General features: G+C 44.6%; 1 protein-coding gene across 3 annotated transcripts in view; it reads right to left on the reverse strand.

Annotated features, from left to right (window-relative positions):
- Positions 1–9,197: 9,197 nt before the first annotated feature.
- Positions 9,198–18,727, reverse strand: part of fgfr1a (fibroblast growth factor receptor 1a) — a 28,237-nt gene continuing 18,707 nt past the window's right edge. Inside the window, exons 8-18 of one of the 3 annotated variants that reach the window (XM_080003922.1) lie at positions 18,317–18,461; positions 16,010–16,197; positions 15,463–15,608; positions 15,179–15,300; positions 14,576–14,686; positions 13,203–13,393; positions 11,716–11,838; positions 11,538–11,608; positions 11,158–11,295; positions 10,598–10,703; positions 9,198–10,471 (exon numbers count right to left, since the gene is read on the reverse strand). In XM_080003922.1, the coding sequence (XP_079860048.1) occupies positions 10,295–10,471; positions 10,598–10,703; positions 11,158–11,295; positions 11,538–11,608; positions 11,716–11,838; positions 13,203–13,393; positions 14,576–14,686; positions 15,179–15,300; positions 15,463–15,608; positions 16,010–16,197; positions 18,317–18,461 (1,518 nt within the window). In that variant the 3' untranslated portion in view covers positions 9,198–10,294. Of the gene's footprint in view, positions 10,472–10,597; positions 10,704–11,157; positions 11,296–11,537; positions 11,609–11,715; positions 11,839–13,202; positions 13,394–14,575; positions 14,687–15,178; positions 15,301–15,462; positions 15,609–16,009; positions 16,201–18,316; positions 18,462–18,727 lie in introns of all 3 variants that reach the window. The other 2 variants (XM_080003921.1, XM_080003920.1) reach the window with 2 other exon arrangements.

An 18,727-nucleotide genomic window follows, 5' to 3' on the forward strand; every position in this document is an offset into this window, starting at 1 on the left:
CCAAGCACATAATGAGCTCTATCCAGAAGCAGCGGTGTCCAACTGGAGAGGAACTTGGAAAAATGGATCAACTCAGTTCATCCCCGATACCAGCTCCTGACACAAGAGGACGCTGCTGAGCCTCACATGAAGTCCGCGGTGAGCAGAGGACTTGGCAGGGGACGCTCTAATGGCAGCTGACTGGGACAGAGCCTCAGTGCCAGGCACAACAAGCTCTCTGACAGAAACACTGTTCTCTCTTCTCCAGCAGAATATGTGTAACGGACACACAGACAGCGGAAGAGCCCTCGAAACGCTGCTGCTGTGAGGAAGACAACGAGAGCCTTGAAATGTACAAACAGGATGCAACAAGTTTTCATTTAATTTTCCACTTGAGTCATTTATTTCCTGACTTTCCCCAGGGTATTGATAAATCTATCCATCTATCTATCTATCTATCTATCTATCTATCTATCTATCTATCCATCTATCTATCTATCTATCTATCTATCTATCTATCTATCCATCTATCTATCTATCCATCTATCCATCTATCTATCTATCTATCTATCTATCTATCTATCTATCTATCTATCTATCTATCTATCTATCTATCTATCTATCTATCTATCTATCTATCTATCTATCTATCTATCTATCCATCCATCCATCCACCCACCTACCCATCCACCTCCCCATCTGTCTGTCTATCTATCTGTCTGTCTGTCTGTCTGTCTGTCTGTCTGTCTGTCTGTCTGTCTGTCTGCCTGGCCGCCTGTCTGCTTGCCTGTCCGTCTATCCATCTGTCTGTCGGTCTATCTATCCTATACTATCTCTCTCTATCTATCCATCTTATGGAAATTTGCGAAGAAAATGGAAAAAACAAAACAACAATTAAGAACTGAATGAAAACAAACAGAGCTTTTGGGTGTGTTTGGTCTGGGGCTCCCCTTTCCCAGAACATACACCTTATATAGCAGAACTGATAAATATATCATTTGAATCTCAGATCCAAACAGCACCACAACATCCCTTCCATTTTGCTGCAGTGTTGTTAAATGTGTGTGTGTGTGTGTGTGTGTGTGTGTGTCTGTGCGCGCGCATGTTTCATCTTACTTTTTTTTTTTTTTTTTCACGGTGACCTTCAATGGAATCATGTTACTTAAGCCTTGTAAATGGCAGCTTGCTTTGCTTTGGTTAATACTTGAGTTTACTCCTCGCCGAGCACCACCCAAATCCTAGCCTCCTGTGGGACCGGAGGCCCGTACTGCGAAGCAGGATTTTGGGGCGAGCGAGGTAAGTTCAGGTTTAACCCTGGGTTTTCAGTGCCACGACGGCGACCCCCCGCCAGTCTACCTCGCTTCATTTTGTTGTTCTTTTTCTTCTTCGCCGCAAGCAATTTCAAGGCCATTTGTATACCGATATCATCCCAAAACAGAGGCCTATTAAAGCGCTCAAGCCTTGTACTTGTTGACCTTATAGGATTTGCAAGTAAGTCCACTTACCGGTTTGAATTATGTTTTTATATTTCTTCTTTATTTGTTCCCAGGACCGTTACACACTGCCGGGGTTGCAGCTGAAAGAATGAGTTCAAGTTCAAGTTCAAGAGATTATTTGTCACATACATATACATACGTTCATACATATATGCAGTGAAATGTCATGACACCCGGTGATTACTCACAATAAGCTCTATAAATACTGGCTGGAATGATCTTAGACGCCATAAGAATACATCGAAGCAACACATCCATTGAATGCTATACGCAATTGTAATTATAGTGCGATCTAGTCGTGCCTCAGTGATGGGGCAGTGATATTGATAAGAAAGCTTTTTGCAAGCTTTCCTTCCAGCCTTTGGCAGCAGCCAACACCGGGGCCTTATACGTGAACGCGCTCAACACTAGATTTGGAAAACCCGGCTTGGCTAAACAAGTCGATCACCACCGGCGTGACACCGCTCGGTGCGGTTGTTAGGCTTGGTGGAGCCAGCTAACCGAAGGATATCCTGGGTGTGTCGAACGGGCCTCGTAGCTTAGGACCCTGGTACAAGGAAGATATTTCCAAAATATCCATCATACCCTTTTTTGGATGGGGAGGGGAAAAAAAGTCTCCTTCCTGCCAAACGTTATTCTTAAAATGGGGGGAAAAAATAATCAAGGGTCTTTTAATCAAGAATGTGAAATTAAAGCCTAATTTATTTATTAATTTATTTGTTTGCGTCTTTGTTTACAAATCATAAGCACATAACTAGGCAAACATGGATACTACTCACTGATATACAAATAGTATACAAATGGAGCATCAGTTGTACAATGGTATATACAATAATCAGCCGCAACATTCAAACCACTGACAAGTGAAGTGAATCACATAGCTCATCTTGTTCCAATGGCACCTGTAAAGGGCTGGGATGTATTTGGAAGCCAGTGAGCAGTCAGTTCTTGAAGTTGATGTGTTGTAAGCATGAAAAATGGTCAAGCGTAAGGATCTGAGCGACTTTGACAAGGCCAAATTTGTGCTGGCTAGACGACTGGGTCAGAGCATCTCCAAAACGGCAGGTCTTGTGGTGTGCTCCCGGTATGCAGTGGTTAATACCTACCAAAAGTGGTCCAAGGAAGGACAACCAGTGAACCGGCGACAGGGTCATGGGCCCCCAAGGCTTATTGATGCGTGTGGAGAGTGAAGTCCAGCCCGTCTGGTTCGATCCCACAGAAGAGCTACTGTAGCACAAATTGCTGAACGAGTTAATGCTGCTATGATAGAAAGGTGTCAGAACACACAGTGCATCACAGCTTGATGCGTATGGGGCTGTGTAGCCGCCGACCGGTCAGAGTGTCCATGCTGATCCTTGTCCACCGTCAAAAAGCGCCTACGATGAGCATGTGAGCCTCAGAACAGGACCATGGAGCAATGGAAGAAGGTCATCCTGGCCAGATGAATCACATTTTCTTCATGTGGATGGCCGGGGTTAGGGTCTGATCAAGCATCTGTGGAATGTGCTGGAACGACAAGCCCGATCCACGGAGGCCCCACCTCACAACTTACAGGACTTAAAGGATCTGATCTGCTACTAACGTCTTGGTGCCAGATACCACAGGACACCTTCAGAGGTCTTGTGGAGTCCATGCCTCCACGGGTCAGAGCTGTTTTGGCAGCATGAGGGGGGGCTACACAGTATTAGTAGTTATTAGTGATGGTTTAAATGTTGTGGCTGATCAGTGTAAATAGTACAATAGTATAGTAGTAATAGTATGTAAATAGTATAGCAGTATACAAACAATATATCAGTGTGTAATGAGCATCAAGATGACTATAGAGACCAACAGAGTGAAGTCTGTGCTCATTCCAGCATTAACATCTGCACCAATAACATGAGATTATTTTCAGATTCCAGGTAATAAAGGGCAAAAAAAAGGAAAGAAATCCACCACCACGTCAGCTAAACCTTACGAGGTAGCGAACGGCCTCTAAATGTTGAGTTGGCAAAAATTAGTCATCACACAAGAAAGAGCCTTATTTTCTTGGTACCAGAGCCCCCCCCCCCCCCGAGTCTGGCACATTTGCGTCTCTAAATCAGAGCCATTCACCTAACCCTTTGGACCGGGCCCACTGGCTTCCTCGCTTCCGCTTTGCCAGGGACCGACAGTGTTTGGTTAAATTTCGTGCCTACGTCACAACATCCAGCGGGTTGGCCGAGGCTTTAAACCAACATCCCATCCTGACCGAGGGCCAAGCGGCCAATCAAAAGATCTCTGTGTCCCCGCTTCCAACATCTGGGTGAGATTGTTTGTTTTCTTCGCGGCCGGGCATTACTTCTTCCACTATAATAACAGTGGAAAGTAATGCTACACTCAAAAGCATAGCACGGAAGTTCTTCTCCGACGAATTGCAAATGGTGCTTTTGTGTGGTAATTTGGATGTTCACACTCGGGGACGGAGACGCCAAGCCTCAGCATCCTCATCGACGCCTCCGGTGTGAGTCAGGGGGGAAATAATGCGTTCCACCCCCCCCAAAAAAAAAGACACATGGGCTGAGAAATTCAATAAGGCTAGTGTTGGTGGTTGAGCCCAAATCTGTCAGCTTCGACCAGTCCGCCCCCCAATGCTGCGTCGCCGGCATCGCTGTAACACCGCGCCATTATGTCGCAGCAGACGAGAGAGGTGAGTTCTCCTGACAGCAGCATGTTGCTGGTGAAAGCTGAAGGACCGAGGTGATGAGGATAACTTTGTTGTTTTGTGTTATTATTATCATTATTATTATTATTATTATTATTATTATTATTATTGTTGTCATTGTCATTGTTTTCATTGTGTATTTCAGGATACAACCAAACTCAAATGAATCTTCCTTTTTCAGGCCATTCCCTCTCACACGCTGGAATAGCACGTCAGGCAATCTCATCCCGAGCTCAATTCAATTAAAGAGAGTACGAAGACATACGGCTCGGGGGCAAGTGATATGATTAGATCCCCCACGCGCACAACAACCCCACTTTGATTCATACCCCCCCTCCCTCCATCCCCCTCCCTCCATCCCTTCTTATCTTATCTCCCCTCTTCACACCCGCAGCACATGGACCAGGAGTGAGAACCAAATCGGAGGCGATAACTACGTTTTTGGGGAACGCTCCCTCGGGGAGGGCGCAACACATCCTCTGGCGAGGGACGATGAAACGTCACCTACGGCAATCTGCCCCGCACAACACAACAGCTTTAGTTGAAAACAGATTAGGGAACAGCGAAGCAGGGGTTGATCCGTTTAGAATACACGGCCTTTACGTCGTTGTGATGGTCTTAGTTTTCAGCGGGGACAATGCAGAGGAGCTACTGTATACACCCCCTCCACCTCCACCTCCTCCCCTCCCCAAGGCAAAGTGCCATTAAAAAGACAGGTGATCCGTCCCCTGGGACTGGGATGTGTTGAAGGAATGCATGTACAGGTATCCTCCTGTCTGCAGCGGTGATGGGGTTGGAGGTGGAGGTGGAGGTGGAGGAGGTGGCGGTGGGCGGGGGCTCCCGGCGCACCAGTTGATCCTGTTTGATAAAGCTCTTGACAGGCTGGGATTATGTGTCTCCAGCCCGGAGGAGGAGGAGGAGGAGGAAGAGGAGGAGGAGGTGTCCGCCACCGTCTCCGCTCCTCCACTGAGGAAAGCCGATCTGGTGGGAAAGGGGCGTGGCGGGGGCCCCGAGGCGTCACTTTTTTGTGTGGACGCCAAGAGACACCTAGCCGAGCAGACGCACTCGCAGACAGACAGACAGACCGACCGACAGACAGACTTAAACACACACACACACACACACACACACACACACCTGTGTTTCTATACAGAAAACACACCATTCCCCATCTCATTTACCCGACCACACCCTTTCCTCTGGATTGTCGTAAATTCCACCTCTATCAGATTTACAGCAATGAAAGGAGTTAACTATAGATAGATAGATAGATAGATAGATAGATAGATAGATAGATAGATAGATAGATAGATAGATAGATAGATAGATAGATAGATAGATAGATAGATAGATAGATAGATGGATAGATAGATAGATAGATAGATAGATAGATAGATAGATAGATAGATAGATAGATAGATAGATACCAAAGCCACATTCCTCCGTGCACAACAGAAAACCAAAATCTTAAGTTATGATGCGCCGGGCGGGAGGGTGAGAAGTGGAGAGGGAGGAGGAAGAGGGCAGGAAGCGAAGGACAATAGCGAGAGGTGCGGTGAGTGGCGGGCCGTGCCCCGGGCCTCGCCCCCGTCTGTCAGCTCTGTCCCGGGGTGCACGAGGGGCTCCCCGGGCCCCGTCAGCGAGTGAGCGGCGGGGGGAGACGGAGGAGAGGGAGGAGACGTGAAGAGGAGAGGAGACCACGACAGCTACTGCACCAGGCAAGCTGAGACTTCACCTCCAAAATATTTACATCGTTAACAAGCATGACATATTTTTTGCTCCGTGGCAAGAATGTGATTTGAGGACTGAACTACGCCCAGAAAAACATGGCGACCACACTTGTATACAAAACACATGCTCATTGGCTTAACCCCTGTCGAGCGAGGGCGGGGAGCGCGGCTATTACAGTTTGCGAACAAATTTTTTTTTCCTCATCTCAACCCTTGCGGCAATCAACAGTGTTTTCGTCTGGAGGCACCTCGGTGGTAAGTATAGGCTTTGGGTTCTCTACCTCTCTCTCTCACACACACACACACATGCACACACGCACACGCACGCACACACACGCAGAATTCCCTCACTCATTGACCTCATCCAGGACACCCAAAATGGTCTTCTGTACTTTGCAGATGGACGCCGGCCAGATTGATATTCATTAAGGCCGATATCGTTCCGCTGTTTTTTGCGACCTCCACCCCCCCCTTCACCAATCCTTCCTGGAGCCTTGACAGCCCCCCCCCCCCCCCCCCCCCCCATACATATTCCGTTTATTTGCGAGGTGACGGAGGTACACAAAAACAGTCTGATGTCACCACTCCTCCATTTTCTCCGCGGCGAGTTGAAGGGCAGGTCGTCCGTCAGTCCTGACGGGCCGCAGAGCGAGGGGTCGTCGCTTATCTAGAAAAAACAGAAAGGATGAGGACAAACCTCGACAAATCAAATGAGCCTCCAGGTAAAGATAAAAAATAAAAAAATAAAAAGGGCAAGGGGGCAAAAAAATAAATCATCCATTTATTTAATTCTAGGCAGTCCACAATATGAATCGACCAAGAAGACGTGCCCCTGAAGTCTTTCAAATTCTGTGAAATATGAAGGTTACATGAAGTGAAGATCATTTTGATCAAGTTGACATTGAAATTGTAGTATATTATGAAACTATAACTCTGCGTGTGACTATGAACAACCACGGCTGTGTTAGTTACAGCAAAGGAGCCGCTGCCCCTCAGGTGACGATTAACATAGCTGACATTCGTTTAAAATATTTGCCCCTTAAAACAGCCAAACTCAGAGGGGTCAACCGCCGAAGCGGGGCTGTGAAACACTAATAACCTTTGTGAGATATTAAAAATGGTCCATTTTTCGAGCAACAGTCGAACGTGCGAACAAATTTGCATGAACCTTAAAAATGTTGCTTTTTTGCAATTATGGACACAAGGGTGAAAAACCTTTTTTTTTTTCCATGTCCAACCTGCAGATATTTGCAAAAGTCATCTTGAAGCGACTTTTCGGATACCATGACAGGAGTGGCAGAGGGATAACGAATGAAGATAATGGATCTTCAGTTTGTGAAATAGTCCACATAGAATGGTCGTAATGCGACAGAACATAAATAACTCATCTGATTAAAAGTTGGCAAGCTGAGCACTTTCACAAGTGTGAAAACAGCTTTAACCAAAAACAATGTCAGTTATTTAAGGTGGCGCCTTTCACTATGACCACGAATGTGATGGATTCTTTAGTGTTGTTTAAATGCCATGGAATTAGAAGCTGGCATGGAGGCTTAATTTAAGGCCATAGATCCATCTGGGACATTTAGCCAACCAGAGTTCAGCGAGGCTGCTTCCGTCGCCGACGGTACATCACGCTGATTAGGGACGGGCGATGCCAGGAACGCGGCAATTAAAGAGTTACAGGCGTTCCCAAATCAAATCTGCTTTGCAAAAAGTCTAAACTGTGGAGAAGAGAGCCCTCTACTTTGCTCTGGCCATTCCGGTGATTAGAAATCTCACGACCACACTTTCACATTCTCCACCCGTACCTGCGTACAAGCTACGTGTTTTGAAAGCTCATCGACTACATCTCCATCAAAACAAATACACGGCGTAGGTTTTTTGGGGGGGATTTTTTGTTGCTCGTCAACATAATTATACTAAGTTTGCGCCCCGGGTGTCAAAGTGTTATCTTATCTCGTCTGCACCTATTAGTGAAAGCAGTGTTGCCATACTGGACAATAACTGATGAACTTTGCTCCACCCAATTCTTCCTGCACCATCTGGCCGTAGTGATAACACCCTCCATCTAATTGCACCTGGGATTCATGCCTTGCATCATTACCTGGTTATAAAGTAAGGCTTCTTTAGCGCCCCTCTGTTCATACATAGAGCCCTTCATCGTCACCTCAAACACAGCACACACACGGAAGCCTTTATTACGACACGTTTCCAGGGATTGATGAAATTTCTCCCCAAAAAAGGTCTCCCTTCTCGTAACCTGGAAGCGTCGATCCACAGATGGCACAGAGATGGCCTTGTACCCTCGAAGGCCATCGGAAGAACTGCCGAGGGGGCGTACCATTACACACTGTCACATTTCTTATATGTTCCACACATACATCCTCTTGGATACGTGTAGAGAACATTTGTTAAATACACAAACAGAGCATTCTACTCCATTTAGAACAAAACTGTCTCTCTTAACGGGAGCAAGGAGGCTGCAGATACTAAAGGCTAACTGTGTTGACCCGGGTTGTAAAAAAGCTGTCTTTAAGGGAAAAGGGGTTGAGAGGCTGTATTGTTGTGCGGCAGCTTTTAGCCTGTTGCATGGAGACAGCAGTCCAGGTGATGCATCAACCAATGGCAGGAAGCCAGAAGCAGACACAGGCAGGCATCAAGGTTGGTGGGGCTGATGGATGGAAGTGCAGTGCCGGCACTAGCCGAGCCACTCACTCTGCCATAAATTACATGTTTACAGCAAGCTGTGGCTCTCTGCACAAGCGGACGTTTCATCTGAAGTCAGCGGCACATTATCATATTTAATCGTCCCCGGCAACCTGTGTTAAATTGCTTGGAGATTGAAGTGGCCATCGCTCCAATCTCTGTAAACATGATTTACTTCACAAGCAGGAAAATCATGATATTTATAGACCCGTTTATAAAGTTCAGTTGAACCGCTGAAAGCATTACGGCTTTGTTTTGTTTTTATTTCAATAGCATTTTATTTAATGTAATCCTTTTTTACGATGACATACGTGTTCTGCAATCCTTCATCAGAAGTTGTAAGGCAGCAATTGGAACTCCTGTTAAAGCATTTACAGTACAAGATTAGTTCATCACATGGAAGGCATGCACAGTGGAAGTGCACGGTGTTGACTGAAACAAACAAAAACAAAAAATAACGACACTCCGGTACTTTTTAACCTGCAGGTCGGACATCCAGGCATATTTACAGTTGTGACCATCCATAAACGAACAATCTTGAATTGGACAAAATAAATGAATTATAGCATTTCCTGCTAACCCTGCTGGCTTTCTATTTCTGACTTATATAAAGACACACACACACACACACACACACACACACACACACACACACACACACACACACACACACACACACACACACACACACACACACACACACACACACACACACACACAGGTACAGTATGGATTTTTACAAAGGACCATTAATAACTTTTATAGGACATGAACCCCGACCGCGGAGCTACATCGTCGAGCAGATTGTGTCTTGAAAACTGCATGTCCCTGGAAAAAAAACAAAAGCTGATGTATTTTTCCACTGATGAATATGCAGCAGACTTAGAGGGGAACAAAAGCTGTAAAGAATCGGGATAAAGCTAAAACTGGCCAAGACTTCCGCAATACAACCGAATGATAATCTCATGATAATACCATCTGCCCTACAGACTATACTTTATTTTTAAAAAATGGATCAAACAAATGCATCCTTGTACAAAAAGGAAAAAATAAATCAATTATGATAATAAAAATAAGAGTACAGTGTAAATATATATTCATATTTATAATTTTCTACCTGTATTTACAAGAAGATAGTTTGTTGATGCAATGGACCCCTGTGCTAACATGTAAAAGGTATGCATGTCCCCTGCTAATATATTCTCTGGATTTGGTCTGAAAAGCAGATTGCCTTTCTTCACTAGTGATAGAGAGACAATGGGGGGGAAAAAAAAAAAGAAACAAAAACCAAAAAACAAAAAAATCGGGCAACGCGCTACTGACATAATCAGTCAGTCCTTTTGATTCTTTTGACCCGTGGAATGCCCAAAGTAGTGGGAAAGAGGAAAGAGTGGTAGTCCGAGTGAATTCTTCCAGCACTGAGATAAACTAGCACTCCAGGTAGAGCAAAGTGCCTCATAACCAACGTAGCCACCTTACTACTGGTACACCAGGAAGCGGCCTCCACACTTAAGTCCTTGTGACAAGTTCTGGAAATTTCCTCCAAGCACCTCCCCTCGCACACAGAAGCACCAGTGTTCTAGCTTCATCTCTGGGAATGTAGGAAGTCTGGCACACCCCCCGCCCTCGCATGAGGCAGGGAGTGGAGGACAGGAGAAGGAGTGTAAGAGTCAAGGTTTGACTCGAGTAGAGGTGAGGTATCAGCGTTTCTTAATTGCTGCCCCGTTGGGGTGCGGAGGAAACTTTGGCAGGCAGGGCTCCTCGGCGCCGGCATCGTGGGAGAAGACCGAGTCCTCACCAGAGGAGCAGGTTGAGCTGCGGGTATCAGGGTAACTGGGGGAGTACTGGTCCAGAGGCACAGACAGCTCCAAATACTCCTAGATGGGGGGGGACGGGGTCATTAGACATTGGTTGCAATATCCCTGTCTAAATTCCTCTTCAGGAGAAGCCGAAAAAGCGCTGTCTCTATATGGTCTGATGGTGGAAGCCGTCAGATGACTCACCTGGTTGGATGTCATGGCCAGGCAGCGGTCCAGGTCCTCCACCAGCTGTTTGAACGTGGGCCTCTGAGACGGCACCGCATGCCAGCAGTCCCTCATCATCATGTACCTTCATGGAGAGCAACAGGGCAGACGCCAGGGTCATCTAACATTTTGAAATGTGTGAAACCGCCAGCCCAAAATAAAACGATGTAAAAGATGCCAGAACTTTCCGAAAATGAATGGTCAACATTTAGCGCACTTGAAGTGTCAACTACAAAACTAGAGTTAATGACGACAATTTTGTTTCAGATTTTTTTTTTTTTTTTTTTTTTTAAACAATTATTTGTTGGAATACACCTCTCTAGTAGTTCTCCATTGTGATTACCAAACTCACATCATGTCTTCTCCGTTACCTCCATCTTTCTAAATGAGCTTGGAATAATATAAAGAGTTAACAGATGGTGGCGATTATCGCCCCTGAAGATGTGCGGAAACCTACGTGCGTTCGCGCATGCATGCATGTGTGCGTGTGATATATCGAGGTCAATATTTGTATGACTTGAGTGCTGCGTCATCCTCACAGCTCGTGCGTGCAGGTGGAAGGCTTGTCCATGCGGTGTCCCTCCTTTAGCAGCTTGAACAGCTCCTCAACGGGAACCCCAGGGTACGGGGAGCCCCCGAGGGTGAAGATTTCCCATAGTAATACTCCAAAGGACCAGCTGCAGACGCACAAACACAGACAAAAAGATGTTGGATTAAATTGGACATCCCCTGATTGATGACACGGGGAATTGTGATTTTGAAGTAGCAAATATACAGGGTTATTATATGTACAACGAGTTGGAATATTTTATTTATATATATATATATATATATATATATATAAAACTCCTGCGGGTAATGTGGTCAATTGCTCATCCAGATTGGAAAGGAAAAAGCATGGTCAACACACAATACTTACACATCACTTTGGTGTGTGTATATCCGGTCGAAGAGAGCCTCAGGGGCCATCCACTTGACTGGTAAACGACCCTGTGTTGAAAAAAGCAAACAAATGTGTGTTAGGCCGTGTACAGAGCAGGCCTAGTTAAATGCACACTCGTACGAACGGCAGTGAGCGACTGAAGAGGGTTCCTCACGTTGGTGGTCTTCTTGTAGTAATCGATGTGGTGGATGTCTCTCGCCAGGCCAAAGTCTGCGATCTTCATGACGTTGTCCTCGGTAACCAAGACGTTGCGAGCGGCCAGATCTCTGTGGATGCACTGCAAAACAACACCGAGCGACTTAAACTACTATGCGTGGTGTATTATCTTATCTTGTTTTGAAATTCTCCGGCGATATCTCTGGTTTTACTCCTTTTTTATCCCTGTTTTTAGTTTCTGGAAAATTGCAGCAATTCCTGTCCCAGCGTTTTAGTTTGGTTGTTGATTTGACCTTGTCCCTGAAAAGTACTTTGTAACCTTAGTTTTCAAAAGTGATTTCTGAAGAAAGTTTATTAGGGCTCCACCGAACAAATTTGACCCGCATTATTCTGGTTAACTGACATGTCACACATGTCGTTTAGAAATTGAACGAGATGAGATTTACAGTAAGACGCTTTATGATGTCCTCGTATTATTTACTTTAAATGTACAAATTCTGATTGAGAATATCCAGTTGGACTGTGTCCACCGTGCGGTGTGGACATAGTCATTCTGTACTTGTTCGACATTACCAAACTATCGATTTTCGTGTACATTTATAGAGCTTCTTACTGGGCGGATGTCAGTAGATCTGTTGGATTGATATTTGAAATCCTTGGTCTACAATACTTTTCCGGATTAATCAAAAAAAAAAGAATAGAAAATAATCCTGAAAATGTCCCTTAATCCCTTAAAAAAAACGAATGTGGCGTTGGAAAAACAGCAGCCGTGCAACGCTAATAACCCACAGAAATATCACGTTGCGTATTTCATGGAAACTGAATTTACTGAAAGTATAATCCAACTAAAAACATAAACTCTAGATATACTTCAATGCAGCAAGGTAAGTTATAACAATTACAACATATAGTTTACAAAAAAATAAATACTTTATTATAAAAGTAATTTATAAACATTGTCCTATAACTACACTTAAACTATAATGAAAACCTAGAAAGTGTTTGTGATCTTGACTAATTATTCCATACTATTTCCTACTGTAAATTAATGTAAAAGTTACCTAAATGCTATCTGCATTACAACATTTTACAATTTTACATTTCTAACATAAAATCTACAATAAAGTAGTAATTACAAATAACATGCATTTATTGTTATGAAAAGTAATATTCTTCTTATTCTTACAGATGCCGAAAAATCAAAGACAATAAAGAAGCCATTGTCCAAAAATCCAGTCATCAAGGTCAGTCACGATATAAAAAAAAAAAAAAAAAAGAAATGAGTCGAGCAAGCAGGAGACGAGACTGGTGGGAGCCCAGGCTGCGTTCAAGTAAACTCGGAAACTCGTGCTGCGTTTCAGAGAACCGCAGGGAAACCATAAAACGCACCCAACCCAAATAAACTGGGCCCTGTGTATTGCTGCCTGCAGCTATAATTCCTATTATTATTATTATATAAGATATATAATAATAATACTGAATTACCTTCTTAGAGGCCAGATACTCCATCCCACGAGCCACCTGGTAGGCACAGGAGACCAGGTCTTTGATGGACATGTTCTCAACAGGCACCTGATCAGGGTTGTAGCAGTACTCCATGCCTGGTGGGCGCCGGGCACGCAAATACTCCCGGAGGTTGCCCTTGGATGCGAATTCCACAATCACATAGAGAGGACCTGGAAACAAGGAAACTAGGTGTCTAGGATGTAAGACCTAAGCAGTAGGACCTAAGAGGCAGTGTGTTGAGAAAGTTCAATTGCGAGTTAGGCTGAAAAGCTATAGGGCAAAGACCCCATAGCAATAAAAGAAAATGAATGCATGGATATAAACTGCCAATCCATAAGATCGTCGGTGTGGATTACTCTCTTAGTCCCAGAATTACATTTGAAACCACATCCGGGATAACCCTCGTCTAGACGTTGAAATTAAAGAAGACATTTTGCTTTCTTCTGATGGATTGTTTCTTTTTTGGTCACTTGAGGTGGTGGGGATATTTTTCATCCGAGAGTGCTGTTCTTTTTTTGTCAATGTTCATCCATATCGACAGCTTACTGACCATAAGGAGCCACTCTGCTTTGTGGCTGCCTTTCAGTTGTTCCATGTGCACGATGTTTGAATTCTTGGCAGGCACGGCGGACCCCACCAAACAACAATGGAAACCGCAAACAGAGGAGCAGACGAATAACGCAAATACATTTAATGGCAGCAATATATATATATATATATATATATATATTCTTTTTTTTAACAAAAGAATGTTACGTATTACCGTATGAGGAAAAAAAAAAAGCCTTTCACTGATAAAAAAACCAAAACCCTCAATTTGTAGATAGTTAATCAGTCTGCTGACTGCTCACTCTAGGTAAGACAAATTTCAATGTCAAAACAGTTGTGGCTTTAGATAACGCTACAAAAAAAGAACATGGTGGTTTATTTAACGTGGAAGTCGAGCGAACAGTAGGGCAACATGCACGGCGGGGTCATTAGAGGTCAGCCTCCGCTCACAGCAGAGGTCGGAGAACAGCGCCAGGCCTTGTCAGGGATGATTTGAGAGATATGGCAAACCCTGGCAGCAGCTGTGGTTCCTTCCCAGCAGAGCTCGGAAGCTGGTTGTCAGAACCGCTTATTCACGCTGCTCTAAACATGTGTTAGCGTAAGTGCCAGGGCAATGCTTCTTTTTTTTCACCCCCAGTTAATGTGTGGACAAAAAGTTCGGAGACTCTCTCTCTCATAATGGATGTGTGTGTGCGTGCGTGCGTGCATGCATGTCCATCTGTCAAGAGCATGTGAGTGGGGTGCCGGGAGGCTCGGAGTAAAGACTGATTGAAAAATGGACCCCCTGCTTGTTGGGCTCCTACCATCTTGTGTGCAGGCTCCCAGCAGATTGATGATGTTCTTGTGCTTCCCGATGATCTTCATCATCTCCATCTCAGAAATCAGGTCCGATAGGTCTTTCTCCGTGGCATCGGCTGAAGAGCAAGCAACATGAAAGAAACATTAAGGGAACTGGTCAATGAACTGGGAAAATGGGCCCTGAAATTAAACACCTTCACAAAGCACATCTATGCGATAGCTCCCTCAGTGATGGCGGTCTCAGATTGGCTGAACGCTAGCGGGAAGGGAGCACTCTCCCGGGAAAGGCACTTAAGAAGTAGCAGGCCAATAACTGCTACTTTCCCTCCATCCCTTCTCTGTGGAGTTTTATGAACACCGCCGTATATCTAATGTCAAGGGTTCTCATAAAAGATTTTTTTACACTGTCTCTCATTTGCACACTGGCATGGAGCCAGGGACCAATGTCCACTTTAATATCACATCTCTGGATTGAGAGAATTTATTCTCCCTGGGGAAAGGCGTTAAGGCTTCTGCGTGCTTGCAGAATGTGTTTAAAAGGATTCCGCTTTTACTACATTTTGTTTTGAAAAAGAAAATCCATCCATTCACACTGACAGCTCACTTACATTTCAGCATCTTGACGGCAACTTTGGTCACACGGTTTGGCTTCTCTTTATACAGACCAAGTGCCTCTCCCATTACAACTTGACCAAAGCAGCCTTCACCGAGCGGCTTTCCGAGGATCAGTCTGTGCAGGGTGGAGGGGAAATAGTCAATGTCAAACAGAGTGAAGGGAATTACAACAGTAGCTGCTGCACCAGTTAATAACACTCCCATTAAAACTTTTTTTTAACAACCAAGATCTCCCGCTCCTGCCACCTCTGTCGCAATAAATGTGTTGAGCGCACACCTGTCCCGGGGAAGCTCCCAGCGAGGGTCCTGTGGCAGCTCATACTCAGACACACCAGACAGCATGGGGGAACCACTGGAGGAGAGGCGGGAGGGGCGAACCAGCATCACCCCAGAGTGGATGGAGGAGCTGGAGTCCACAGACACCTGCAGGAAAGGAGCATGACATTACTTCCTGATAGTGGAAACAGAAAGGGTGACAGGGGCTAGTAAAAGGAAAAGGGATAGAAAACCAATTGAATTTTAAAGCAATACTTTTTTTATTATCATATTTCTAAAGTTGTTAAGCTCCGAGGATATAAGGGTAACTGTTGAATGTCTATACCTACCTGACAGACTGGATCTCAAGGATTCACAAAGAATCGGGAATCGCGACGAATGATGGCTTATTAAAACCATCGCCAAAAAAAATGAACACCATTTTGTACAGGCAAGTAAAATCTAATCAAATTAATGGAACAACACATGCTTTCTAAATATAATTTGAAAATAACTAGGGAATATGAAATGGAGTAAAGTTTCCAAACCCCCTATCTACTTTCTGTTACCTGTCTGCGCAGGGGAATGCTCTTGGCCAGCTTGTGGACAGCCAGCTGGCTGTTGAAGTCACTCTTCTTGGAGGACGTGCGCATCTTGAAGATGACCGCAGTGGCCACCATGACGGCAATGATGAAGAAGCCAACACAGTAGATGACCACCTCCAGGTAGGTGTGGCTGGTGGGATGGTACTGTGGAGCTGCTGCAGGAGGTAGGGGTGGGGTGATAAAAGGGTGGATGGAGTAGGGAGGGGTGAGCTACCGCGAATAAAAATCACACTGCTGAAAATTGTCTATTTCACAAGCACAACAAACAAGCCCATGCACTGAGGTCTCAACACGCACACGCACGCACACACACACACACACACACACAGTGTCTCAAGAGAAAACCAGAGCCTTTGACACCGACACACACGGTACATGAGGCCTAAGCACAAACTGCTATTGTTGCTCTATAATCACTTCTTTGAAGCATAGGGTTTCATTTAGCATTCTTTGCCAGTGTGAGAAGTGGCGCTAGTCCCTTGAATCAGAGCGTCCATGTTCTCTCCAGATGCAGGCTGGAACACGCCTCGCAGTTAGTAGCGTTTTGAGTCAGTGTTACATGTTAATGGCTATGTCGTTTGTGTGTCCTGCTGATAATCACTCTAAACCACTGACATTTCAATGCTAGGTGAAAATTATGAATTTGAATAAGTTTGGTGAAACATGCCGAATGCAAACTAAAAACATTGGTAGTGAGTCATCAAAAGCTTAGGTTTTCTGTGTAGAAATTTGACCACACACACAAGAACAAACACACAAAATAATGGTATTTTCTTTTTTTTTTTTTTTTGATAGACATTGTTCATCAAAGCCACTCCATCCAACATTCTCATTCAGTTCATAAATCTGACTGCAGACCTGAATAGCACAAATAACAGCTTATTTGTCCTAAACTCTGTTAGTGTGTGTGTATTGTCTGTTGGTGCTGGTAATGTTTACAATGGTACCACAAAATGTAGCTTAAAAACATCTATGTGGTTTAAACGTTGTGTGTCACCATCCAATTCAGATCATGTTTTTTTCCTCCCCTTAAGTGAAAACACCAACATTAACTTTAATCATCATCAGGGTGTAACAGATCACAAGATAGGAAATTCTTGAGTGTGCAGCTGAGTTTTTAGAATCATGGCTGGGCGAATTTCACTCAACCCATAATTGAACTACAAATTTCATGCATATCAGAATAAGACAGCGATTTTGCTGTTACATCAAAGTTTCGCCATGGCAGTGAATCCTGTTGAGAACAAAGCCTAATTCTCACTCAGAATGGAATGCAGTCTGGTGTTAAGCGCTGCCTGTAGCTGTGATCCACAATTAATAAAACTTTTCAGCTTGATTGACCTTTAAAAGTCCCATTGGAGAAAAAGTGGGACATACAAAGATACTGCTACAGTTTTGTATGACTATAAAATAAAAATAATAATAAATTAGTAACAGAAGTGGCTCACAAGTAAAGAACTGATCACTGCAATGTTTTAGTTATTATATGCTGAAATGCTCAAAACAAAGGGAGGTACAGAATAAGATTTTTTTTGTTTTGATGTGAACTGTTACACCCCTGAGCAACATCAGCAACACAAGTGATCTGCACTTGTATGAAGGAGCTGACTGACAAGCAGCTCGATAATTGGACAAATGCCCATTCCACAATATGGAATGAGGCACTTACACCACAGTGGGCCAATTATCGAAGCCGGGCGCTGCACTCACAGCAGGAAATGACATCAGAGATCCATGTCATTTGCAGCGCTTGTCAAAGACCGTCAGTGTTAAAACCCAATCAAACATAAACACCAATTAAAGAACAGAGTGGGAGACAGTTCAGAATGAAACCCCATCAGAGCTCAACAGCCCAAACAGCCCAGCCAAAAAAAAAAAAATGTCAACCTCCACCTGAGACAATCACGTATACGATCAATGTATATCTTCTGATTGAAACAGGTTTATTTGGAGGGACCTTTTTTTTTTTTTTTGGTAGACTCTAAAGCGAGTCCCTCATGGGCTGTTTGGTATTGTGTGTTTTAATTTAGTAAAAGAGCAGAACATGGCCCGTACTTTCCCATCCAGTAAACTGAATGGAGCAGAAGCCATGTTGAGCAGAGGGTTTAGTAATGGTAACATGCCCTGGCTTCCTGACACATATCACAGCAGAGCTGGGGTCAAACAAGACCCTGTTCTGATCGATGTGAGCACAGGAGAGCCAGGCTGGAGGAGAGGAAGGAAGGAGGGAGGGAGGGAAAGAAACCAGGAGAGCGACAGAACCACTGATACCTTCAAAAACGGTCAACCATGCAGAGTGGTGAGAGAACCCGATAGAATTGCCCGCCAAGCAGGTATACTCCCCAGCGTCATCATAAGACACATTTCTCAGTTGGAGGACTTCCATTTCCTTGTCCGTGGTGTTAAGGCCAGCGGTCTAGAACATAACGAGAGGAAGACAGACCCGACAAGAGGCCCAAAAAGAGGAAGAGAAAAGGGAGCCATGAGTTAAAAGATTCTGAAAAGGGGAAAAGGCTTTGTAGAAGTACGAAGGGAATGGGCGACGAAGGAGTCGTCCCGACTCCTCGCTCCAAGACAGGCTGCCCACAAGTATCACCCAGAGCCCCCTGCAAAGGAACTCGGCCGGGAAGAACGCCCCAGCTGTCGGTTAGTGGTGGAGCTGGTTAGGCAGAGGCTCTGTGG

The sequence above is a fragment of the Zeus faber genome (assembly GCF_960531495.2).
Source record: "Zeus faber genome assembly, chromosome: 7".
Classification (NCBI taxonomy): domain Eukaryota; kingdom Metazoa; phylum Chordata; class Actinopteri; order Zeiformes; family Zeidae; genus Zeus; species Zeus faber.